This window comes from Mus caroli, chromosome 5, assembly GCF_900094665.2.
Source record: "Mus caroli chromosome 5, CAROLI_EIJ_v1.1, whole genome shotgun sequence".
Taxonomy (NCBI): Eukaryota; Metazoa; Chordata; class Mammalia; order Rodentia; family Muridae; genus Mus; species Mus caroli.
Genome location: NC_034574.1, coordinates 113091782 through 113118083, shown reverse-complemented (window position 1 = coordinate 113118083; position 26302 = coordinate 113091782). Strand labels below are relative to the sequence as shown.

Here is a 26302-nt window from a genome sequence, read left to right as displayed (position 1 = left end):
ACAGTTCCTGAGTATTTAGCTGGGACCACCACATCCTGGGGAACTCCCAGACAAAGGAGGAAGTGGAAGAAGGAAGTAAACTGCTCTGGAGGACAGCACTGAGAAGCTCTGGCCTTCTGGACACTTCTGACAACTGACACTAGCAGAAAGGCCCCAGAACCCACCCCCACGACACTGCAAGGCTCTAGAACCCACCCCACGACACTGCAAGGCTCCAGAACCCACCCCCACAACACTGCAAGGATCCAGAACCCACCCCACGACACTGCAAGGATCCAGAACCCACCCCACGACACTGCAAGGCTCTAGAACCCACCCCACGACACAGCAAGGCTCTAGCACCCACCCCATGCCACTGCAAGGCTCCAGAACTCTACTCCACCCCACATCACTGGAAGGCTCTAGAACCCCACCCATGGCACTGGAAGGCTCTAGTATCCTACCCCATCATACTGGAAGGCTCTAAAATCCCCACCCCATGGTACTGGGAAGATCCCCAAACCCACCCAACCCTGCTCAGGGTTGTGAGGAAGCCTTGGTAGGAAGTCTGGGGGATGCCAGGTTGGCGGCTGGGAGGTGACCACTTTTCCAGACCAATAGGGTTTGGCCTGTCGTGTGCTCCTTCAGCATCCGAGGAAGCATCTAGTGACGGCCAAGCCCGAGGCCAGGAGTAGAGATGCCACTGCAGGCACTAACAGAGGCGGTGTCTGGAGAGCAAGCTGGAAGGAAGGCCTTGGAGGCTTCCCAGAGAGGCATGGGGGATGGTGGGCAAGGGAGACGGCGGGCAGTGAGCAGCACTGATTCATGCCAGCGCGCCTGCCAGCACTAGGGGAGGGCAACTCACCCAGGCTAGGACAACTGTTATTTTTAAAGTCTGGGAAAGAAAACAATAATAAACAACAGCGTGCTCGACAGCTAGTGAGTTTTGAGAGAGGGGGAGAGCAGGAGATGAATCTGTGAGCTGCACCATTTATTTGGGGCCAAACAAACTGACACAGGACTCCATTCAATCCCACAGGGAAAGCAGAGGGGGCAACGGTGTGGTCCATCAGTGGCCGAGAGCCAAGGGATCTGGGTAGAGACGAGTAGGCCAAGAGAGGACCACCTCCCAGTGGGCGGGTCCACAGGGCAAAAGGAGGCAATGATTCAAATAAAAAATAAAATAAAATAAAATTCAACCAGGGCCAGATGGGATGGAGTGTGGGAAGCTAGGGGAGTCGATGGAGAAGGGGGAGGGCCTTGTGGCCATTAGTGTTCAGCTCACAGGTGGGTTAGCAGCACTTTTCTCAGAGGTGGCAAGGCGAGGAAGAGGCCATGGCTACAGAGAGGCACAATGTGTAGCCGTGCTAGGCTAGCAGCACAGGAGCAGGGGCCGGAGACCCTACATCCCCCTCCGGTTCCATTTGGAAGAACTGACAGTGCGGCCATAGCTGGGGATGACCAGATTCTGCTGGCAGGTCCATGTTGGGGGCTGAGGGAGGGGAGGGTGTGGTCGAGGGACATAATGGAAGCTTTCCACACCCTCATGGGGCAGGATAGAAGATAATTAAAACTAGACTTGGTTTCTCTGGTTAGATCCCAGCTCCCATGAGACAGAAGTTCTGCATGGACCAGATGTGGTGCCAGCAACTCCTATGAAGAGTGGTTACCCCAGCCAGGCTCGGAGGGTCTGGTCCAACTAGGAGGGGGCCCAGGTGGAGGGCAGGGCCCCCTTGCCTCTACACAAGAGCCTCCCCCCACTCTCTGTTAACCATTAAATGTAAGAGCCTGTGTGATGTGTGCAGCTCACAGTGAGCAGACAGTGAAGCAGATGTGTGTGAATGAACTCATGAACAAATGGTTGAATGGACAGCTCTCCCTAGCTGGGAATGGTGGCCTCAGCCTACAATCCTAGCATGGGGAGGCGAAGGCAAGACTGCTGAATCTGAGACAAACCTGGGATTCTCAGTCAGGCCATTTCATTCCACAAAACAAAACATCTTGCAAAGGCTGCATGTTCTCTGGACCCGTGAACAGTACCCAGGTGATACGTGGAGGCCAGAAACCCACTTTGCAGGAGGTGGGTGGAGCACTTGTCCCACCGTCGTATGCTTTGAAACTGGACCACAAACCGCAGTGATATCCCAGTACCTCCTGCCTGCCTCACTTCTCCAACTCAGGGCTCGAAGGCTGGGGCTGTGGGGCTGGTGAGGGGGCTCAGAGGGGCAAAGCGCTTGCCGGGCAAGCCTGACAAGCTGAGTTCAATCCCTAGAACCCACAGAGATAGGAGAGAATAGATTCAGGGTGATCCTCTGACATCCATACTGTGGCACACTACCTTGTGCACATGTACCCAGGTATGCACACATGCACGCACATGTATGAATGCATGTGCACACACATGAATATGTACACACATGTATAAATGCACGCATACACACACATACTATGGTTCATGGTACACTATGGACCTGCTCTCCCTGTGTCTCAAGTCCTCTCAGATAAGTCTCAGCTAAGCCACGTGACGAGGTCTGACCTATGACATATGAGCATGAACCTGACCAGAACCCTGGGGTGCTTCCCTAGTGACTGGGGTGAAACCTGAGGCTCTGAGTACCTGTGTGGCACCCACCAGTGACCTCACTGGACCTGCACACCTGTGGCTGGAGCATGGAGGACATCAGGCCACACAAACTAGCTGGGACAGCAGCAGTGACAGCTGGAGTCAAGGAGCCACCACCCCAGGGAATAGAGGTTGACTCTCCCTGTGGTTAGGTTAAGTTAGGACGCACCTGCTGGGAACCAGGCGCGTGTGGCCAGGGCCTCCGGAGGCACAGGAGGGCAGAGCAGAAGCAGCCAGCCTTCTACACCTAGACAGTGGCTCTTGTTTTAAATGACCGGGGGAAAAAGGGGAAAACCGGTTGGCTCTTTCATTCAGGGCTGGCAGGCTGTGGATCTGACCTCCTGAACATTCCTATGTTGCCTGAGGCTGAGTGCATGTGACAGGGATTGTGGGATCCACAACAGGAAAACTTTACTCTGGCTTCTCACAGAGTCTGCGCCCCCCTCCCCCCACTCCACCCGGAAGCGTGGTGGCTTGATCACAGTCCCTCCTGCCCTGAAGCCCAGGTGTCTCTGTCTCCTCCTCCTTGGTATCATTTGTTTTCCTTAATCAGGTACTTATGAGGCCTGATGAGAGGCCAGGGAAGACCCAGTCAACCTGTAATTAGGGAGGTTTGCAGCAAGCCTCATTAGGCCTCCCAACCCTGCCTCCCAGCTTCACCTGAGGAGCCTTAATGAGGCTGTTCTGGGGGTGGGGGGGGGCAGTATGAGAGGGATAAATTGGTATCGTCCCCAGTGGACAGGTCCAGCTTTACTCTACAGTGACCAGGAGGAAGGGGAGGCTTCCCTTCTCCCCAACACACACAGTGCACAGGGGTGGAAGGCAGGCATGGCAGTAGAAGGTGGGCCAACCCCCCCCATGTGGACCTCACTGAACTATGCAGCAATGTGTGTGTGTGGGGGGGGGAGGGGAAGGGCCACATTTCAGACAGCTTAAAACAAATACAGGAATAAGGTTACAGGGGAGCTGGAGGCATGGCCCAGTGGTAGAGCCCCTGCCTAGAATCCCCCAGTGAGGGGCTGGGGGCGTGGCTCAGTGGCAGAGTGTTTGCCTGGCACTTAGAGGCTCTTGGTCTAGCCCCAGCACCACCAAAACCAAGAGTCATTTGTATTTGAAAAGAAGCAACATGAAGACTGTCATAGCAGAAACCCCTACAGACAGAAAGACAGACGGCTCATCCTCTAGCCCCAGTCATATTTAGTGCCATGGGGAACATCTTTCAAGTGGCCCCAGGTTCTCCGGAGTCACAGGATCTGGGACAGAGCCACTTGTCCCAGGCCACCTGGTATCCTGCCAGCCCTGTCTTTGCAGGTGTAAGGCCAAGGCCACTCTCAGGGAGACTTTGCCTTCCCAGCAGGCCACACTTCTGGAAAGGCACCCACATCTCGCCTGGGTGCTCTGTGACTGTCTCACTGTCCCAACCAGCGCTGCGGTCCCCACAGCCTGGCCACATGCTCAGTCACTCAAGCAACAGATAAAGGTACACGCCAGCAGAGACTGGGCCCCTCCTTTACCTTGCCCATAAGAACATGGTAGCTGTGAATATCACAAATGTCACTCAGCCAGTAGGCACCAGTGAGTGGTTGGTGATGATCTATGTGGTTAACCTAAAGGCCCTATTCTTCTCCCAACTTGTTACACATGTACACACACACACACACACACACACACACACACTGCTTGTCCTGACAGGGTGCTGATCTGATCAGTTTGTGGGGGCAGGAGGGGGCGGAGAGCTCTTGTCCTGTGGCCCCCCACTTCCCAGATAATGACTTCTCTTCAGCAAGTTTCTTGCTGCTGTGGCCGCAGAGACAAGTGGCAGAAGCTGAGATGGGGACAGTTGCCATGATACGTGTGGTGGTAATTTAGCCTCAGAGCTTCGGCTCCTGTGGAATAATTTAACGATCTGGTGGGGAGGGAGGGAGGGAGAGAGGAGGGGGACAGGGGTTATGTGTGGCTTCACATCCCCACCTCCAAAAAAAAAAAAATCTGAGTTCCTAGAGTCAGAGGAGGTGCAAGGCTGCAGGGAAGGAGAATGAGAATCCTTCCCACCCGGACTCTGGGAGGCAGGGGTGCCCTCCGCATCACATCTATAGGAGGGAGACAACAGGTAAATTGGAAAGACTGCAGGGACCGCATCTTCCTTCCCACCCAGAGTCTGGAGTGTCTTTTCCTAAGGGGACAGGTGCTGGGAGCCTGTGGCCAGCCCCCTTCCTCCCCTGTGATGGTTATCTTCATTGTTCAATGGACTGGATTTGGAATCTCCTAGGAGATACCTTTGGACGTGCTGTGAGGGTGTTTCCAGACAGGTTTAACTGAGGTGGGAAGGCCCACCTTGAATGTGGGTGGCCCCATCCTGCGGGCGGGGGTCCTGGTCTGGACACAAAGAGGAGAGACCATGAGCTGGGCCCTGGCATTCCCTCCTCTGTCTAGATGCTCCAGGCAGTGAGCACAGAGCCCTGTCCTCTCATCACCCGCTGCCCACTAAACTGACGGTAGCTTCTACAGGCAAACAGGTCCTTCTTCCTCCACAGCTGACCTCTCGGGTAGTGGTCTCAGCCAAGGAAAGCTAACTGATACATGGGAAAGACAGGCCATGTCCCTGGAGAATGCTGGCCCACAGACTGACCGCCAGGCCACCAAAGTGAGCTCACGGAGCAGACTGTGGCCAGCATGTTGGGTCCTGAGCATTACAGACCTTGGGGTGGGGGTGGTCAGGACTGGTGGAAGGGTGAGGGAGTGGCCCTGCCCAGCACAGGCAGGGAGGGTCAGAATCAGCCCGCTGAGTTGCTGAGGTGGATCAGGCCCCAGCACCAGACCCAGGAAACAGCACAGACAGACCTTAAACTGCCTTCTACCAGCAGCCTCCGGCTACAGAATCTGCCTCACTGGTTCAGGTCCTCTGTGATGCTCATTTCAAGGGGGAGGAAACAGGATTTCAGAAACACCCACCCACCCAAGGTCCAAACTGTGCTCAGTAACCAACCAAGTCACCTAGTCCTGTTCCCAGGCCTTTAGTCACACACACACCTCAAATCTTTACAAAATAGGGACTTTGCGCTGGCCTGGGCAGAGCTCTGAGAAACAAGGGAGGAGCCTTCCTAATTTACAGCCACCTCAGCTGAGTATGAGAGGCAACATGGTTCTGCCAGGTCAGGATATAATTCCCTCAAGCTGGCAGCATCTTACATTCAGGTTATAGAGTAAGCACAACGAAATGGCCTGATTTTGATAACTGTACAAAACATGGTCTTTAAAGACACCCTGTTTTTATAAGAAAGATCTCTTAAGTAACTGAGAAGGGGAGAGGCAGGGATGGAGATCACCCCCCATGTGTTAGAGCCTCTGCCTCAGAGGGTCACAAAAACTAACATACATATGTATAAACAGAGAGTAGAGCGAACATGAAGTTTCATGATACTCTTGTAGCTTATCTATTTCTGAAAGCAAACAAATGGAGAATGGCAGGGCCCGCCCCCCAGCCTCTCAAATCCACCTTCAGCTTTATCTTCTGATTCAGAGCCAGAGCCAGGCACCTATGACCAAGTCTCCTTAAAAGACCAAGAAAACAAAAAGTAAGGCCTTGGGGCTGCAACTGGGTCTGTCTCCTGTGCTAGGTGGACACGGACTGGCTCTGCATGGAGGTGCGGCAGTGCCGGCTGAGACAGAACACAGAGCAGAGCTTTCCTTCGTCCTTTGCCCTTGATGAAGGGCAGACAGATGGTCCTTTGCCCTTGATGAAGGGTAGACACCTCTCTCCTTGGTGGGCACCTGACAGGACACTGCCAAAGGGCTTCAGGGGTCTCTCTGACTTTCACACCAGTGACTCAAATGATAATTTCAAAGAGATGGGGTAGGGGGACCTCACTCCATCCATCTTTGCAGTTTCTTTGTCCTTAAGCAAGTATTTTCTGGGTGCCCACAATGCACCCCTATGATGTGTCAAGCAATGGTGTATAGAGATGATAAGAGCACAGAGGCCCATGGATGGGAGGAGGGAAAGAGTGGCTGGGGCCACCCAGGGCAGCCAAGGCTCCTCTGAGGTCATGGTCCAAAGGTCCAACGTTGTAGCTCACAAACTGAACAAAGGAAAGAGAGAGAGAGAGAGAGAGAGAGAGAGAGAGAGAGATAGAGAGAGAGAGAGATAGATATGCGAATCTAGTCCTAAGTGCAAGGATGAGTGATCCTGGCACTGGGTGGCAAGGAGGTCATGGCTGGGTGTCGGTGATATGGGCAAAGAGGGTCTGAATTTGCACAGGATGCTCAAGGACAGTGGTCCTCTGGTAGGACAACACAGAACCCAGAGAAGGCTCTCATGTCCCCACTGTTCACCTAGATTAAGGGTGGCCAGAGACAGACATAGCAGGCCTGTTGTCTGTCTCTACACAGCCACAGGAAAAGAGTCGCTTTTACACTGGGGAATGGTTGGCGGGGGCGTGAGGGGGAGCCTCTCACAAGAACACTGTGTGCCGAAGGAAAAAGGTTCGACTTGCTCTGCCTTTACAACAGTGGAAGCTCACGGCAACAGCCGCACCCCCAATGCTCCTGGCCCCCAATGCTTTCAAGCTGTAACTACTGTCACCACCACCTTCACAGAAAAAGCCAGCCAGTCTCTGCTCTGGACAAACCCTGTTACCCTTGCTGTGCCTGGGAGTTACCAAGGGATTGGAAGTCAGCTCTCTGGTGCTCAAACCGTGGGACATGATATGAACGTCCACATGGTATAACAGAGGAAGGCAGGGAGCTGGGGATGGAGGAAGGATGGAGAGGAGGAGTGAAGGGGACATGGGCAGGGAGTGACTTTTCGGGAGAACTTTGTTGCTATCTGTACAAAGTCTGTAGAGTTTACAGACTTTGAGATGACACTGTGTGGCCCATCTGTTTAATAACGGAACACCATCTCCAAGAAGCAACATCAAAAAGTATTTGATTCTGCTTTGCCACATTTTATAGTTTTCAGCTCAAATATAGTTTGGTTTTTCAATCCTGACTTTGTTTTTTAGGGATGCTCAGGGTGGACCTGGGGCCTCACAGGAACCACTGTGAACCACACCGCAGCTTTTTACACACTGAGACGGTGTCTCCCTAGGCTTTGCAGGCAGGTCTTGAACTTGGGATCCTTCTGCCTCAGCCTTTGAAGTAGCTGGGATAATTTCAAGTAGCTGGCCTGTGCTATTAGGACTAGTTTCTTGTTTCTGTTTGAGATAAGATCTCGTGGCTGTAGCCTGGTTTTAGGTCACATCTCCATGGTTGCTGGGTCTAAGGTGCAGGGCCTTAAGCAGGCTTATCCCTGTTGCCTTGGATATAGGCTCCTAGGCACAATGGTGTCCTTCCCCTTACTGTATCTTTACCAAGCTCCTTTCCATTTTCTCCTCTTCCTTCTCTTCCTCCTCCTCTTCCTCCCCCACTCCCTCCCTCCTACCCTGCCTTCCTCCCAACCTTCCTCCGAAAAGGCCGGCTGGCTCTATTTTTTACTACAGGCTTGTGGTTTCACTTTGTGCTCTTGTCTTCTCCTCTATAAGTCAAGGCTAGCTCAGGACTAGCTATAGCTATAGAAAGTAACTGGTAACTGAAAGACTGAGGTTCCGGTGGGTGGCATTGCCCCCCAGAGGGCCTGTGGGCACCTGTGGGGATGGTCTGGGCTGCCACAATGACTATCAACACTCCTGGCAAGTTTTGGGTGGGCACCCACTCATGCAGAATATGCCCTGGGCACATGACAAGTCTCTCCACCCCAAGCCCACCTCTATTAATCCACTGCTGCCCACCCCCTCCAAAGACCACCACTGGCCTCCGACCTCATGTGTCCCATGCTCTGGAGATGTGCGGCACAGTGGTGTCTACACAGAGTAGGTGCCTTCGGAGTCATGACAACACTGGCAGTTCAGGACACTGCTAAATGTCACATCCTGAGACCATAGCTCTGAGCTCTATGGTATCTGCAGTCCAGGAAAAGCCAGCACCAGGCCCAGCTGCAGAAGGTGAAACCCGGAGGAAGTGACGCTTAGGGCCCCATGGGAGAGTCTGAGCAGGGCTGGGATTTGGGAAGGAAGAGGGACGACACATGGTCCTATCGTCTGGCTCGCTGAGATTACATTCTTTTGAGGCGCTCTGCCTGGAGCACAGCCCCCACGGGTCCTCAATGCAAGGCAGAGCGCGCCTGCCTCTCCAGCACCACACATCTGCCTTCTGGTACAGCTGGCTTTTTTCCCCCCAAGCCTATAAACAAAACAAACCCAACGACCAAACAAACAGGGAATTTTCAACTGCTTGGGTAGAAGGGCAGCGAATTCGAGCCGTTATTTATTCCCTGCCTGGGTACACGGAGCTTGAGAAGAAACATGCTCCGTGCAATTCCCTACCACGAAGGGAGGGAAGCCTTTGAGAGATGCCAAAGCGCACACATTCCACCAAGCTTCAATTAAGCAGCGAGGGGAGATGAGGAGGCTGTCTGGTGGACCGGCAGGCCTCCCTCTCCATGGTCACCTCCTTCCCAAGCTGTCTGGTGGACCAGTGGGGTCTCTCTCACCGCAGGCACCTCCTTTCTAGGCTTCCTGACTCCCAGATGTCGGGCTTCTGGTCAGCCCCAGTTTGACCGGCTTACAGCCCTGGCAGCTGGAAGCCAGGAGTGGAAATCTCGCTAACTCAATCAATGAGCTCTGACAAGCCTAAATGGTTGTTTGGAAGGGGCCTCGCTCATCCACCTCCCTTGTTGCCCCAAACCTCAAATACAATAAATTAAATAAAACATGAGATACAATTGGGGCCTTTTTGGCCGCTGTTTCTAGTGGGAGTCAGAAACATGTTAATGAAGCCTGCGTTTTCCCTCCTCCTCTTGATGTTTGCTCTCCCTCCTCCCCTGCCTCTCCTGGTGGGTGGGTGGAGGGGGGGCTGGGGTATTATTCAGCGCACTGCCATAGGTGTCTTCAGCCAATCGCAGGCGATGGCAGCCGCTTGCACCTTGCTGACAGCTGCTGTCAAAATACTCTCTCAACCAGCAGCTCGATAATAACTCGAAAATGAGATACAAATGAGTGATTCCTTGTGTGTGACTGCGCTGACGATCCTGCAGCCCACCGGTCCTTGCTGTGGCCGGGGCACACTACAGGGCAGCTCTGGCCTCTGGAGGGAGGCTGGCAGAAAAAACAAAAACCAAAAACCAGAAGCCAAGTGGCCAGCCAGTCCTGGATGAATGTCTGGGGAAGATGCTCTGACCCCTGAAAGGGTCCTGAGAATTATCCCAAGATCCCCTTACCACTGGGTGCTACCTGCCCTTGCCCCTCACTCCCAGATGTACTTGATGAATGGCCAGAATCTTCCAGTGCAAGGAATCCATGAGGTACTTTTTGCCCAATACATGGGGGGCTGCATCTGAAACCCCAGGAAGAAAGAGAACCCCTCAACTGCTTCCCAGGGCGAGTATCACCCACCTCCCCTGTCACCCACAGCCAGGCTGACTTGTTTCTCCCTCAATGATGCCAGCCCCTCACACCTAGGTAAGAATGGCACAGATGAACCCTGGGAGGAGCCAGTGGGCACATAGTCAGCCCTTTTCTGTGGATCCAAGGGATGGGCGGAGTTCTCAGCTCTGGGGTAGGATGGACAGCTCTTCCCCAAAGCCAGGGCTAGAGGAGGCTACTAGGCACCTCTGAAAGTGGTCTAGCCCCGTCTCAGGCTTTAAAAGAGACGGTGCCTTGATGCTGCTTCTCTCCTACTTAATAAACTGCTCTGCACTGGCATGGCAGTCTGGCTATGTTAAAAGGAGCTCCCGTGCGCTAGGCTGTTAGAGAGGACCTTATGTAAACTTAAGGCAGTAAGTATGGTGCCAAGGTCCCAGGGACGGGCACCTATGAGGCCTGCACTGAAACCCCTTCCCTAAGCCTGAATTCTCCTCACTCAGCAAGCCTCCCTCCTCCCAGCCTGTGCTAGGAAAACACTTCGCTTTCTCCCCGCGTGTGTGACAATGTGTGTTCTCCATCAGCGGCCTGTGTCACCCATCTACTTTAAACAGTGAACGCCGGCGAAGGTGGACTCGGCCTGTGGAGCCTGCTGTGCCAGCCGAGCCACTGCAGGAGGCTTTTAAGCGTACACTCGGAAGGACAAGAGGCTCTCAGCACATGTGAGCAGGGGAGATGCCGGTTTGGGGGTTACGTCCATCAAACTTGCCTATGGAGCCGGAGGAGGAGTACAGACTGGAACCTGGGCCCCAGGGCCTTGGTTCTGCCACTTGACGGCTATGAGACCTCAGGCGAGTCACTTAACCTCTCTGCCTTGCTGTCTCCTCATCTGTGAAGGGAGTGTATTAATGCCGACCCCACAGCAGAGGCGCGGGGGGAAGAGAGGATGGGGCGGTGCCACGCAGACAGTTGTCTATGGCTGCTTCTGTGGCTTTTGCTCACTTTCCCACGCTCTTTGGAATGAGATTCACTTAAGAATGGGGAGAGAGCCTTTGAGAGCAAAGCTTCCATTTGTTAGCAGGTAAGGATGCTGAAGGCAATTTCCAATGTTTGTGCGGTATATGAAGGACTGGGCGGAAACCCACGGGATGGGGGGGGAATGGCCCCAGCTACGTTTACATCGAGGAGATTAGAACAGGGGGCTGGCCCAAGAGTTCAAAGGTCAAGATATAAGAGAGCAGAGCCACTGGAGAGATGACTGGCCATGGATCTGACCTGAGTAACCCAGGCAATGCTCTCAAGGCCCTCCCTCCCCAGCAGCCCTGCCCTGGGGATACTGATGGCAGTGCTCTTCCCTCTGACTCTAAGCAGCACCGCAGCAGCACAGGGAGGGAGTCTAGGCCACATAGGAGTGAGCCAGCACTGACTGCCGCTATGTGTGCTTTCTCCCGATCCTCACTCTGTGCGCAGGCATGAATACCGTGTGCGCCTTGCATGTTTGCTCAGCAGCCCCTAACACATATACTTTCTTCCCCTTTAACACAGGGAAAGCTTCTCCCCCAACCAGCACACAGAGGTCTCCCTGGCATCCCTCCCTGCTGTCCTCAGCCCCTCAGCATGAGGGTAGGCAGAGGGAAAGCCAGCGAGGCAGCTGTCTCCAGCAGGAGGAACCCGTGTGCACAGTGCCACCCGCCCTGTCACCGGAAAGCTCTTCTGGGATGTCCCACTCCATAGTAAGGATAGGTAAGCTTTGGGTCCAAGGCCAGTTCCCTGGAGGAGCCACACCCTACCTACATCTGAGGCTGATCCTTGCTGGGAACAGATAGACAGGAGCATTCTCTCTGGGAGAAAAGCCTGGGGGGGGAGTCCCCAAAAACTGGGCTCAGAGAACAAGTGTTCTGGAATGTATCTAAAGGGAAAGCGGTGAGCAGCAGGGAGGTGGGAGACACAGCAGACACTAAGGAAACTCACAGAGGCAGAAACAGAGGAAGGAATCTAGGAGTCTGCATGCCCTCTGCCTGCAGCACAGCGTCAGACACAGAGAGCCACTCCCAGATTCCTTTGTCACATGGCACCCCACAACTGTCCTCAGAACCTCAGTGAGTTCTAAAGGAATCCCTCAGACCCTCCTCCTATCTGCAGCAGCCTCCCATCATAGCCTACCCAGGCTCCATCCCAACACTGGGTACCCACAGAGCAGACACTCAAGGTCCCGGGGTACACTGAGAACCTTGGCATTAGTGCCAGGAACTGTGTTACGCTGACTGTCATGCTGAGGACTGGGTGACATCCCACGAACATGGACTCTGAGAGGCAGAGACTGAAATGACTTCCCTGAAGGAGACAGGTGGCAGAGCCAAGACTCAGAACCTGTGCTTGGTGCACTCCGGAGAGCCTGTGTGGTTGTGTAGGTTGAACACTGCACGGTCCCTGAGGTGGCCACTCCCACAGCACTGAAGGGTCACTGTGCTCGTGACCCTTCAGTGCTGGCCGGCTTTAACAGCCGCTGCCCTCCTCTAAGCCACTGTCCTGTGGCTTCTGCAGACTCTTGGAGGCTCTGGCCATATTCCCCTGCCAGGCACACAGACTGATAATGATGAGCCACGGGGTGCCAGAGGCAGATCAGCCAGGACCCAGTGTTAATCGGGAAGCTGCACCAAATCAGAGACTAACAACCACCAGTGATGCTAACAGTGGAAATGAGCTGCCGGCTTACGTGGACCCAACAAGTGCGTGGTACCAGATACTGGGACTAAGGCTTTTACAACAATTCTTTAATCTGCTGCCTAGGGAGGCCATGTCTAACCAAAAGACCTACCAGGACAGTCCTTATCCCTCTGGGAGCTGACTAGCCTGTGATGCAGTAGTGAGGGCCTGCCCCTTCCAGAGGCTCACAGAGTCCTGCTCACTTGAAAGCTCTGTGAAGGAGAAGGGGCCCAAAGCTGCTGGGCCTTTAGACACTCCAGGGAAATCTCCCAATCTGTGTGGCTCCCGCTGCCTTTCATACCCAGGATGCCAGGAGACAGACAGGCAGAGCCCTGCACTGGCTTCAACAAGTGAGGTGCAAGCAAGAATCAATCAGAGAATGGGCCAGAACAGCCACTGTGTAGAGAGAAAACTAGCGAGGCAAATATTCACTGTGGAGAGAGGGACCACGGCTCAGTCCCAGGGTGCCCCACTTCAGTCTGAGCTCTGTGTCTTCCCTGGATATGGCTGCCAGTAGCAGGAAGAAGAGAGAAGACATGTGCCAGTGCTGGCTGCTTACAGAGGGGGAAGCAGGCTTCCCCACAGGCAAGTGGGAATAGCCTTGTAGCAGATGAATGCTGTCTCGCCAGTTCAAACTGTGGCTGCTTCTGCAGTCACAGCAGACATTACTAATCAATTGTGATGCCACTTTCCACAGAGCCCAGGCAGCCTCCCCACCACCCAGCACAGGATCCTAGGCAGCCATGACCAATAGGTTTCACTGCCTTGCATCAGCTCTCTGATCTAGCTGAAACAACTGCCTGGGGTTACTCAATCCATACAGGGTCCGAGAGCTCAAGCGGTGGCCTGAGTTCTGCCTTCTCGGTGGTGCCCTGTGGGACTGGAAAACTAGACTCCTTTCCAAGCTCACGGCCAACCTCTGATGCCTGAGATAGGAGAGGCCAGAGAACCCCATCCTACCTCCAAGATGGGTTGAAAGATGCCCCCCAACCCCCCGCAGTGCTTGGTCTTCACACCACAGACAATGAAGCTAGGGACTTCTAACTTTCCAGGGTACCAGGTTCATATCAATTAGCACAGATTTAAGCATAAAGTTGATGCAGCATATGGAAGTCAGGGTGACTTCTCTCTCCCTGCTTGTCCCCAACACGACCAAGGACTTACTACTGACCAAAGGCCAGACTAGCTGTGACTGACTCAGTAGCTACTCAAGTCTTCCCAACAGACAGCTGCAGTAGATGCAGCCTGCTTACTCCTGTGACAGGCAGCTCACTACTGCCATCTGTCACTGTTTGGGGTATTGATTTTCTAGTTAAAATTTGGGGTCATTTCCAGATTTGCACATGGGTAGCCTTGGGCATCTTACACAAGGATGTAGGACACTGTGTGGCCCTGCTCCCTGTTCTGCTGTGGGGCTACCAGATTTCAAGCCTCCATTACCCAGAGAGGTAGAGGACTGAAGGGGACCCCAGGCACAGTGCAGGCATTGCTATGGTCAGGAGACCTTGCCCACTGTGTCTTGTCCCACGGCAGTGAGATCAGGAACATACCAAATGGTAACCTCACAGCTAATGCACATGGATCTACCGGAGTGCTCACGGGACTGCTCACTTATACCAATACTGGATACAAGAATCAAAAGCTTAACTCTGGATTGCAGCCCTGGCCAAGGTTCTCTTTGATGCATATGGAAGCCAGGGAGTATGTGTAGGGATGGAGGAGGGGCATGGCCAACCTCACTGGCTTCACCCCAGGTGTGACACAGCATCCTGTCAGCCACACAGTGCCTCAGTTTTTGTCTTAGCTTCCTTCTGTCCTGGCCCTGTTCAAAGCCATGGGTATGTCCTAAAGTGGCTGGCACCCTTTATCCAGAGCTGCTAGCTGGTTCAAGCTACAGGAACCTGAGGTGCAGGGGACACAAAACTGTTCCTGAGAGGCTACATTCCCCCCAAAGGTCCGTAAGTGGCTTTAGCCAATAACATCCAGACCCATCGTTCAATGTGTGGGAACAAACACTGCAGACTGGAAGTGTGTAAGGTGCACAGACAGGACAGGCTATAGTAGTGCAGCCAGATGACAGGGCATTGCCATCAGCTGGGCGAGCTAATTCAACAGTGCTGTTGGGGACGAAGCCTCTACCTCAGCCAGGCACAACAATGGATTCCAGAGGGACTGTGCCCAATTCAGGAAGCCAGGGAGGGGCAGACTCCAGGGAAGGCTGCTGAGTGACACGCCATGCGTGAGTGGGCACTGAGCTGCCACAGGACCAGGGAGACGCTGCGATCATGGAATCTGGGATGCGGTTCCAGAATACACAGGATGACAGAGACAATTAGAACGTTAATAAGGGAAGTTGGTTTACAGATCAGACAACTGGGGCTGGGGGCACTCGCTCAGCGGCTGAGAACTCGCTGCTCTCATAGAGGACGGGCTTCAGTTGCTAATACCAGCATGGCAGCTCACAACCTCCCGTAACTCCAGGCCTTTCTGGTCTCTGTGGGCAAAGACACATGTGCACACACGTACACCCACACCATCCCCCACACAGGTACAGATCAGACAACTACTAGCTATCATAGGGAAACTTAGTAAGAGTCCCACAAATGAGACTGGGTAGAAAAGGTGGGCGAGGCATCACAGCACCACCTCCTGACAGTGAGACCCAGCAACGGGCAGGCAAGCTGTGGCTCATGCAGACGGCATGACTGTACCTCAGGGCAGCATGGGATTTCCACAGGCAGGCGTGGGATGTGGGGCCTCAATGAGTGTACACACTATGCTGTCAGAGGCACAGAAGGGAGGGGAGGGGCCACTCTTTCAGGACGGTGGCAGGGCCAGGAATCGTGGGGACATCTATGTCTTGTGTGGGGTGTTGGCTAAGGTGTGGATGTGTGGGCACTCAAGTATGAGATGCACACAAACCTCTGCATCTGGTCACCTCTGCCCACTTAAGCATGGCACCGGGTTAAATGTCTGTCTTCAGAAACCTTTGCTTGCCACTCTGAGATTGAAACAGGTCCACCCGGAGCCCACGATCCCATGATCATACTGGATCTCTGAGATGATATCAAAGACAGACAGACAGACAGACAGATGGAGCCTCAGGGCCCATGTCACAAGGAGCATATAGCCTACACTGTCAAGTACTGCTGAGCACAGGTAGGTTCAGCTGGGAGGTAGGGGACATTACTGGCCCAAGGCATGACATCCATCTTTCCAGAGAGCCAGGGGAACACGAGCCCCCCTCCCTTTATCCCACTCTCTCTGTGCAGAGCAGTTCAAAGAGCTTGAAGCTTCTAGAAAATACTGCCAGGAACCAGGACAGAGAGCAGCAGGGCCCTGAGTCCCAGGCAGGGGAGGGAGGGTACTGCCTGCCGATAGGGACAGGAACAGAAACAGACTGAGCTGTCCGAAAAGTCTTCACAACAGGTGTGCTGGGCACAGGAGACCCAGGCCTGTAATTAAAGACTCTGGATGCCTGGTGTGAATTGCCCATTCACACCCTTGCAGGTGGCTCACACCTCTGAGGAAGAAATTGCAGGAAAAGAAAAAAAAAAGAAACAAAACAAAATAAAAACCAAAAAAACGGTGTTCTATCTGGAGCCAGAGTCTGGCCAATCTGAGAGGCAGTGGATGTCCCCGCCCTTCGGGGACAGTCCCAGGAGGATGGGCTCTAGATGGGAGCTAACTACAGCACCACAGAGCTGAGTGACCCTAGGCAAACTGCTTACCCTCTCTGTGCCTCCCAACTTGGACTTCATCGGCATTTTAGGGTAAGGCTCTGCCTAGTAGGGCTGCATATGTGAGTCGCATACTCTGTGAGCATCTTCTGCGTACCCACTAGGCACCAGGCTCCCGTGCACACTGTATGACTCTGGTGATATTGGACCTTACAGTCCAGAGTGGGATTTTGTTCAGTAAGTAGATAATAGCGTGGGCAGGGGTCAAAGGGGAGCTAGCAGACAGGCTGGGAGAAGCCAATGGAGCAGGAGAAAGGAACCCAGGCAAGGCTGAGCTGAAGGCCTCGCCTATGCATCCACAGTCTGAGACACTGCCCGGCACTGCACACCCTGGGTTTCTCATTTCCAGATGAGACTCAGGTCACAGAGCTAGGGATGGTGGCACTGGACTAGGGGGCCAGGCTGTGTCCTTTCTCTAACTGCCCTGAGACATCACATCTTCATGTCTGACAAGTCTAGGATACAGGAAACCTGCATGTGAGAGTCTGAGGGCTGGGTGTGTGTGCGCGCGCGCGCATGCGTATCTCCAGTTGGGAAGCTCACAGGGAGAGAGGGAAGGAGGGAGAAGAAGCTGGAGGGGCTACAGAGTCTCAAATCCAGGAGAAGCTCAACCTCTCCTGCCTGTGGGTGGGGTGGAGTGCGAGCAAGCAGCCAGCCACGCAGGGAGCTTCTCTGGTAAGTGCCGCATAACCAGTGGCGGCTGGCAGAGCTGTGTGGGACTCAGGCTGATGGGTTTTCCTATCTTCAGATCCAAGGCTGTAGGCAGCTCACTTCAGGAGCTAGCTCACCACTGCCTGTCAGTCCATATGAACCACGCATGGCCTAGAGTTTGTCAATGGTACCGCAAGCTGTGGTGGGCCAGGCGACAATGACATTCTGCAACAGCCAGTCTTAGGAGGGACCACAGGGCCTCTGGAGCTCCAGGGACACAGGCCCTGCCTCTGTGGGGCAACTTTCAAATCCCAAGGGCTCTGCATTCTGGGAGGGTGGGCAGCAGTAGGGAATACTTTACAGAGGAGACTGAGGCAGAGGGATGGTCTGGGACAGACATGAAGTCAATAGTAAGGGCCTTCCCTTTTTCTCTTCTCTCTTCTCTTCTCTTCTTTCTTTTTTTTGTTTTTGTTTTTTGTTTTTTTGAGACAGGGTTTCTCTATGCAGTCCTGGCTGTCCTGGAACTCACTTTGTAGACTAGGCTGGCCTCGAACTCAGAAATCCGCCTGCCTCTGCCTCCCAAGTGCTGGGATTAAAGGCGTGCGCCACCACTGCCCAGCAGGCCTTCCCACAGAACAGCCATGCACCTAGACTCCCCGGTCACTGGCCTGGTCACTGACCAGGGAAAACACTCAGATCACCTAGGAATGGGCTGTTTCTATTATATGTCCTGTTAGCTATCCTCTGTAGTATCAGTGTAGTGTCTTTTTAGGAAGGAGACACACAGCTTGTAGGCCTGGGCCAGCTCAGGCGTGCTCCTCATCCTCTCAGGTATAGGCAAGGAAGAGGCTAATCTGTCCTCACACAGATGGCCTGCACCCCATGGCGAGGAAGGCAAAGTAAGGGACCTGTAGGTGAGGGGCAGAGATGGGAAGCGGAACAAGAATACCCTAACCAGACAGGGAAGGGACACCTCGAGAAGAGAATGAGAACGTGTGAGCAGAAACTGCCCAGGGGATCTGTGGAGGGCTGTAAGAGGCCGTGGCTGTGCATTCTCCCTGCCTGCCACCCAAGCCTTCTCTCCCACCTTGGACTCCTGACACTAGGCTTCCAAAGTTCCAAGCTGAGTCCACAGGGACCCAAGGGGAGCCTACGGCTGGGCAAACTCCCTGTCTCCACCCCAAAGCGAGGAAGGCGAGGCCCCAAAGATGCTACAGTCACTTGGGGGGAAAGAAACCACTGGAAAGCACAGCCTAAACTGTGCCCACCAGACTGAGAATGATGCTAGCGACCCTCCCTCCTGTCTGTCTGTCCATCCCTCCCCAAGGCAGGAACAGAGAGGTAGCAGGAGTCAAGTTACAGTTCCTCACCAACAGAGGAGAAAACTGAGGGAGGCTGGGTGGGCTGGCTTCCAAACATCCTAACCTTCCTCCCTGCCCCCTGTGAAAATCAAGCATCAGCTTTCAGAATGGACACTGCCTTTCCTGAAATTAGGGACTCTGGGTAAGGCTGCCCCAAGGAAGGCAATGGGGGGGCCTTTGGGGCTTGTGCCCATGGCTGCAGCTGAGCAGCCTGAACTGCAGTGTGTACACACACAAGGTGCACAGACACTCTGAGCAGCCCTGCTGGTCCTTCCACAGGGTAGAGGGGCCTGGGCAGGCGGGTCCTCCAAGCATCTTTGGTGCTGATGGGATAGAGGGAATGACGGCGTGGGAGAGATGAGAAAAGCTACAGAGAACCTCTGGGATTCTGCACTGTGGGTAAAGACACAGGTTCTGCTCCTACAGTTTGGGTGATGCTGACCCACAGTCACCACCCACTGCGGCTGCTCCCTCACAGAGCCTGACAGCCTCTCTCTTCCCTGGCCCTCTGCAGACAGCGACAGAAGAGAGGATACTCCAGATGCAGGTGCCTTCCCTGGGGTCCTAGCACAGTGCCTCATATAAACACACATTCACCAATGTCCCCACCAAGACAACCTGGGGATGACAAGTCCTTCTATAAACATGAGAGGAAAACAGATATACAAGACCAAGTTCTGGTCAGAGCCCTGAAAGCCACATGGCCAGCTTAGATGTGCAGTCTTGAGTAGGCTGTGCCTCGAGTTCACTTTGGCCACAGCAGAAGCCCTCCCATGCCCAGGGCTGCAAGCTCCAAGCCAGCCAGCATGGCAGGCACCAGGCACAGAGCCCAGCACACAGGCACATACTAGGAACGTGGGTTGTGACTTTGGGTGTATCTACCACAAGAAGCGTCCCCAATCCTGCCTGACACAGTAGGTCAACCAGTTCTCCAAAACCCTGAAGCCATCCTTCCCCTCAGTCAGTGACCTTCCGCTGGCTGGTGGGTGGCTTTGTGTAGAATCAGAGCTGAGGCACGGGCCTCGCATCCCTGGGAAAGTCTCACAGTGACCCCTGCTGTCCACCACTGTAATCGGCCCCAGCTCTCCATCTATCCTCTGGGAAGCTAACAAAAGGGAGGCAGTTACTGTCCAGGACAGTTGCAGCTTCAGGGGTTTAGGACCGCTCAGTCAGAACAATGGCGGAGGGGAAGAGACGCTGCATGTAAGTACATCCCGCAGACACTAATTCCCTGACTGCTAAAGAGGAAGTATAATACACAGATCAAACAAAGCACCTTCCCCTGCCTTGCAGTCTATTGTTTCCCTGGATAAATGTCATCCCCGATACACCGTGGATCCCAGTGACACTGTCATCTTGGAGGGATGTGGTTCCTGATCAACACGCACGGTTCTTAGCAACTCCTTTTGAAGCGGCAGCTTTGAGATTGGACTCTTTTTAAAAAAAAAAAAAAAAAAAAAAAAAAGGTAGAGGCACCGCAGGCGAGCCGGGAGCTGACACTCTCCCTCTCTTTTTGACTGTTGTGCCGGATGCTGGTATGTGGGGAAAAAAAAAAAAAAGAAAGAAAAAAAACGCCCCCTCACCCCAGACTGTGACCCGTATCACTAGGCACTGGAGCTCAGACATCGGAGGGGACAGCATGTAGCATCGATCGGGCTGACCGCAGCGGTGAACACCCCCACCCTAGGGGATGGGGAAGAACAGGAGAGAAGGGGTGGGTTTTGAAGCCGATTCCCCAAGCAGCATCCCATCCCTTAACCTCCCAGCAAGAGGAGAGACTCAAGCTCACAAAGATAATTCCCTCTCCAACTTAGCACTTGTCATGTAGCCTTGCAAGACGCAGACAGGTCATTCTACCAGAGACATCACCCAAGACAGTGACAAGCAGAGGCTGAGTGCTCCTGACATGGCTCCTCCCCAGGCAGAGCCTCAGCAGGCCACAGCGGGGGTGGGGGCTGGGGGGTGGGGTGGGGGACTCAAGGCCCCTGTGGTCTCTAAAATCCCAGCTGAACCTCGGTGAATGGAACAGAGGGGTTAAACGCCCCACCTGATGTTCTGAGAACGCGTGCCTTGGGGTGCCTCATGATCCAGTGCCCCCTCATGGGATCACAGAAATGTCTCCTTCAACTTGAGACTCAATGCAGGGCCACCCAAGTGAAAATGCTCTTCTATGCACATATGGGGTGGTCAGCCTGAGGCCTGTGTGGTTCAGACTGTAAGAGTTCAGATACGGAGGGCTGGAGACATGGCTGCCTCAGTGGTTAAAAGTACTGGGTGCTCTTCCAGGGGACCTGGGTTCATTCCCAGCACTCACATGGCAGCTCAGTGGTAATTCCAGTTGCAGGGGATCTCATGCCCTCCTCTGCCTCTGGAGGCACTACATGCACACAGTTCGTGACTGAAGTTATATGCTCATACATAAAACAAAAAGGTTGGGGAAAAAAGAACTTAAACTGATGGACCACCTTTCAAACCACGAGCAGAATGAGCCTGACGAAGTCCAGGCTCCTGCATCAGGCTCCTGTGTGCCATCACGGCCAGGGAAGGAGAGCCCTGAAGTTAAAGACAACCTACCTCTGTCCCAGCCAGGTTGTCTTTGACTCTCGTCACTTGCCTGGGCCCTAAGCCGAGACTGCATCCTGTACTAACAGACCATGGCCTGTGTTCTGTATGTCACATTCACTGTCCTCCCAAAATGGCTTTTTCCAGAGAGCAACTGAGGCCAGTGTCTTAATCCCATGAGGACAACAGGGTCCTCTGGGGAGCTGAGGTGAAGGTCCCAGTGTCTGGAACCCACCTTGAAGGAAATGACTCTCCTGCAGCAAAGCCTGCATGGAGGGGTATTGGTAAATCCCACAGGGGAACCACAGGCTGCAGCCACCAGAACTGCTATCTCTCCTGATATCTGGGGACAGCGCTAAGATACAGGCACACACCCAGACATCCTCCTGCCTCTGAGAAGGGAGGTCAGGGCACTCTTGTACCATAATCTCTGAGATTACGGAAGCCAGACCAAAGGCAAAGTTTAGAAAGCCCCATTGTGGGCTTAAAGCACTATCAGTCAGGACCTGGGAAGCCTCGCAGCCTCCAGGGGGCGCTGTGCCCACAGCCCAGTGTGGGGACCTACCTGAAAAGCTCCCGGATCTCCCTCTGGTTGGCCTGGAAGGGGATATTCCGCACCAGGATCTTGGAGGTCGTCTGCTTCTTGGAGACCTGCTTCTTCCGAGTGGATGTCAAGGCAGGCCTGGAATGGGGTGGGGGAAAACACCAGGTCATCTGGGCTGCCAACTGCTTGTTCCTAGACCAATCCTGTCACCTGCCCACAGAAAACACCTCCTGGTCATTTCAAGTGGCCTCCAGAAGGGGCCAGGATGAAAGCACAGGAAGTCAGCCCATCCTCCGCTAGGGGTGATGGGACTGGAGTTATCTTCTCCCCTGAACATCGTAGCCCATTGCTGCTGTCCTAGAACAAGGACCATAAGAAGGAAGGAACGCCATGAGGGAGGGCCTCAGGCATTCTGAGCCAGCACTTTACCCCCAGGCTACACCCCCAGCCCCATCTCCTCCTTTTATGATAAAAATGGTCACTGACTGGTCCAGACAGGCAGGGAAGCAGGTATGAAAGTTGGCAAGAGAAACCTTAATTTGGAAGAACCCCAAGTGGCTGAGGAATTGGGGTGTGTATGTGGCAGAGGTGGGGCATTTAAGAACCATGAGACACCAGGACAATCAGCACCAAGGTCAGACCAAGGTCAGACACAGAGAGATGCCACCCACCCGAGGACAGAGAAGACATCTGAGGACTCACTTAGTGGCCCGTTCAGAGATTCGTACTTCCAGCTTATGGCCGTCCACAGTGTGACCCTAGAACACAGAAAGACCAGGCCTGGTCACTAACCCATCCTTGCCCTTTTCCAGCACACAGCCTGTCTCAGGCAGAGGGGCTGGTGGGAAGCAAGGACAGAGATGGCTTTAACACAAAAGCAGTCCTGAGCCAAGCAGCCGGTGGCCAGAGAGGGCCAGTCTCCTAGGAATTCTGGACCTCCTAGCAACTCAGGGAGCTATTTCTACCACAGAGGCATATTCAGGGAGAGGAGCCTGCAGGTCTGGCTTGCAGAGAGCTCGCTCTAGTTCATAGGCTCTCTATGGAAGGTTCTAACCCACCCGAGCCACATGTAAGCTAGGCTGGAACTGCAGCCCCCAGCTGCAAAGCTGCTGCATTAGCAAAATGACCCCTGGAAATCTCTCCGATATCCCAGGAAATACAGCGAGTGGGGCTTTGGACACCCTATCCCTGGCAGTGATGTGCACACATGTTTGTGCATAGGAAAGCACATGGCACACATGCAAATGCTGCACTACCAACTTGAGAACGACCAAAGAGAAAATATGGACCACAATCTTCAGAGTTTAATTTGAATCTCAGACAGGATCTGGGACTGCAGTGCGGATTTCTAGTAAGCAAAAGACAAAACCTCACAGGGCCCATGCTGAGCTGTGGCCTCTGCCCTGCATGGCCTGATGACTGTCAATGCAGGGGGCTCTACTGCTATTTTTCTTGATACAGGGTCTACTATTTAGATCAGGCTAGCCTAAGACCTGCTATGTAGACCAGGCTGGTCTGGAACTCAGAGGTCCTCCTGAGTACTGGCCTTGTGGCTGTTTTCTAAGCAAGGTTCAGGGCTTGTTTTCTAAGCAAGGTTTAGGGCTACCACGGGCCACAGGCCAGAGGCCACTCTTGCTGTGGAGGATCACAATCTGCCTCTTTGTCTTAGCCCCTCTCTCGACTTGCTCCTTGATCCAAGCTAGGGTGATGCCTTGTGATGGGATGCAAGGGTTCCCCGTTACCCCCAGGCTTCACAGCAGCTCAGGAAACGGTTCCAAAACTCCAGTCAGGGCTTGCCTGGTCTTCTGCTGCCTTCAAGTCTGGTGCTGGCCCTCCAAAGGACCTAGGGCTAAAGCTGGGCGACTACACCTCCTTCCTCCATCCCAGCATTCTGTTCCCCATCCTGCCCATCATGCTGGCCTCTCACACCTACAAAGCTCATCCCTGTCTCAGAGTCCCTGCTGTCCCCACCTCCTAGCTGCTCCCTCCCAGAGCTCTGAGCAGGTGACTTCTGTCATGACAAGTACTAGTCTCCTGTCATCTCCTTAAGGAGCCCTCTTTGTGTTTTCTGCAGTATCCCCCAGGAAGGTGTGATTTCCATGGAGCGCCCGTGTCCATGCTCTTACGCATCTGTCCAGGTCTGAAGCCCGTCTTTCCCAGCAGAGGGAGGAGCGAGCACATCTGGTTCAGTCATGTCCAATAGACAGACAGGCCTGAGTGTGTATACAGCCCCACTTGCTGCGTTTCCTGGGATATTGGAGGGATTTCCTGGGGTCATTTTGCTAATGCAGCAGCTTTGCGTCTAGGGACTGCAGTCAGAGCCTAGCTTATGGGTGGCTCAGGTGGGTTAGAACACACCATAGAGCCTGCAGAATAGAGCGAGCATGTTTGGAATTGTAGTAAAGAACAAGCAAGTCAAAGTGACCACGGAGGGTGAGAGAGGCCTTTACTCTTTCTTGGACTCCCTTGGGCCCTGGGTCTCACCATGGTGACCCAGGAATCCCTGTCTTACCTGGAGCTGCTTGAGGGCTTTCTGGGCCTGTTCTGGCTTCTTGTATTCCACAAACCCAAACCCCATTGAGAGGAGCACTCCTGAGGGAGAAAGGGAGAGAGAGTGAGTGGGTGGGGCAGGGTGGGGCCCAGCTCCAGAGCAGACCACTGGGGAAGACCCCATGGGTGGACCTCCACTCATTTCTCTTCCCTTCTCACACCCCACTTCCTTCAAACCAAGACCTGGCTCGTGCTAAAAGACCTAGAACCAGGCATTAAGGTGAATCACAATGGGGTAACATGGCTGCTCCTTGGGCCTCCTTGGCTAAGAACTCGTGGACAGCTCACCTCCTAATCAGATTCTCCCTTCAGAGGAAGTGGGCGGTAACAGGGTGATCATGGCTACACCAGCAGGCTCCCGGGACCTGACTGATGGACACTCAGCAGGCACCATGGCTGTCCATTACTAGTCAGGAACATGCTGTGCCAGCCCCTGTGCTATGCCCACCAATCCTGCCTAACTGAAGGGGACTGGATGGGGGTGGTCCTGCTCACTCCTTGCAGGAAGCCAGGAGGAGGCTGCCTAGGACTCAGGAGAATCCTTTGGGCCAAGGAAAGACATGAGGTCTAGGTGCCCCCTGGCCAGGGGGCACACGATTAATGAATCGGTAGAATGTTCTAGAACTTATTCTTCTGGGTATTTCCCTTGGGAAATGGGAAGGAAAGCCCAAGGTCAGCCATTTCTTGGCACACCTGGGAAACTTCCAGAACACAGAGGTAAAGGGAAGAGGTAGAGGCTTCAGCTCCATACTGCAGCCCCATGGAACTGTTTCAAAGCCACTCACTACTAGGGAACATTCTAGAAAAGAGCCCGATGTGTCAGTTGAGTCTGTAAAGAGCAGGAGACCTGAGGCAGGCTGGGGACTGACCACCATACAGGAGGGTGACACCTGGAGACCAGAGGAGTCGGAGATGCCATGGTGGGGTCCTGACCCCCTCCCTCAAGCACTCCCTCAGGAAGCGCTCCTGCTGGGTCATGTGGATAAATACCTGCTTTATTCTTCTTCTTGGAGATGGTGCAGCTCTTTATAGCTCCCACTTTGGAAAACACCTGCAAAAGACAGGCCCCTGTCACCAGGCTGCCTTCTAGAGCAGCCACTACCGGTCCCTTACATGAATGAGGACCCTGCCCTGAGGAGAACAAGGGGGCAGCCGTGATGCTGCCAGGAGGCCGCAGACTGAGGTCCCATCCCTTTGTTCCCCAAACTCACTTGCTTCAGTGTCTCCTCTGTGGTGCTGAAGTTGAGGTTCTTAATGAACAAAGTGCACCCTGGGATACTCTCTTCCTCCTCCTCCTCTTCCTCTTCCTCTTCCATTTTGCCTGTGGAGGCCTCTGCTCCTTCTACCGAAGCCTTTTCACCTTCTGGGTCTAGTACTGACCATCGACAAAGAAACCAGTGCGTTACATGGTGACACTGCAAACTCACAGACATTTCAGGACTTCAAGCACAAAACTTGCTAGATTAGAGGGGTCCTGAGACACTGTTGGCTTCAGCAGAGGGAGAAAGAAAGAGAGGGAAGAGGAGAGAAAGGCAGAGGAGAAGGGGAGCGGGAGAGATGGAATGAGAGAGATGGAGCCAGAGAGAGAGGGAGTGAGAGGGGGTTGGAAGAAGGGGGGACAGAGAGATGTGTGTAAGACAGGCAGGCAGGCAGGCAGACACAGACGTCCTGCTGTAGGCCTCATTCAAGAGAGAACAGAATATTGAACACAAACCACAACTGTGAGTGCTGAACAGGCCTGACCACACTGACTTAATTTTAACATAAATTACCACGTCAACTATTTATTGCCTTTAACCGTGAACCTAAGCAAAATGTTATTTTCCTCAAAAATCACAGACAAACACTCCCCCACCCTCACCCAGGTACTTGATGAACTTCCAAACTAAAATCCAATTTGGAATCTCTCACAGTTGTAAAATGGGGATAGGGCGGGGTTGAAAACAGACCGTTCTCAACAACCCTGCCCAAGGGATTGGACCCAAAGCCTTGGATGCACTGCTGTCAGAAATGCGAGCAAGGGCAATGCACGCTCTGGCGGGCCAACACCAGAAAGGTCGCATGGGCCAACCGCCAGCTGCTGTTCTTTGCTCTCAGACCAGCTTCTGCGTGTGGGCGGGACTTCCTGGTGCTCAGCTCTGTCCATCTCCCCAGCCCTCTTCTGAAAGCCTCACTCACACCTGCTGTAA

The 26302-nt window shown here is 53.8% G+C and overlaps 1 protein-coding gene across 1 annotated transcript in view; it reads right to left on the bottom strand.

Annotated features, from left to right (window-relative positions):
* Positions 1-26302, bottom strand: part of Rbm19 (RNA binding motif protein 19) — an 83364-nt gene that overhangs the window by 34415 nt on the left and 22647 nt on the right. Inside the window, exons 17-21 of the mRNA XM_021162701.2 lie at positions 25325-25488; positions 25104-25164; positions 24076-24155; positions 22266-22321; positions 21585-21701 (exon numbers count right to left, since the gene is read on the bottom strand). Of these exons, the coding sequence (XP_021018360.1) occupies positions 21585-21701; positions 22266-22321; positions 24076-24155; positions 25104-25164; positions 25325-25488 (478 nt within the window). The remainder of the gene's footprint in view (positions 1-21584; positions 21702-22265; positions 22322-24075; positions 24156-25103; positions 25165-25324; positions 25489-26302) is intronic.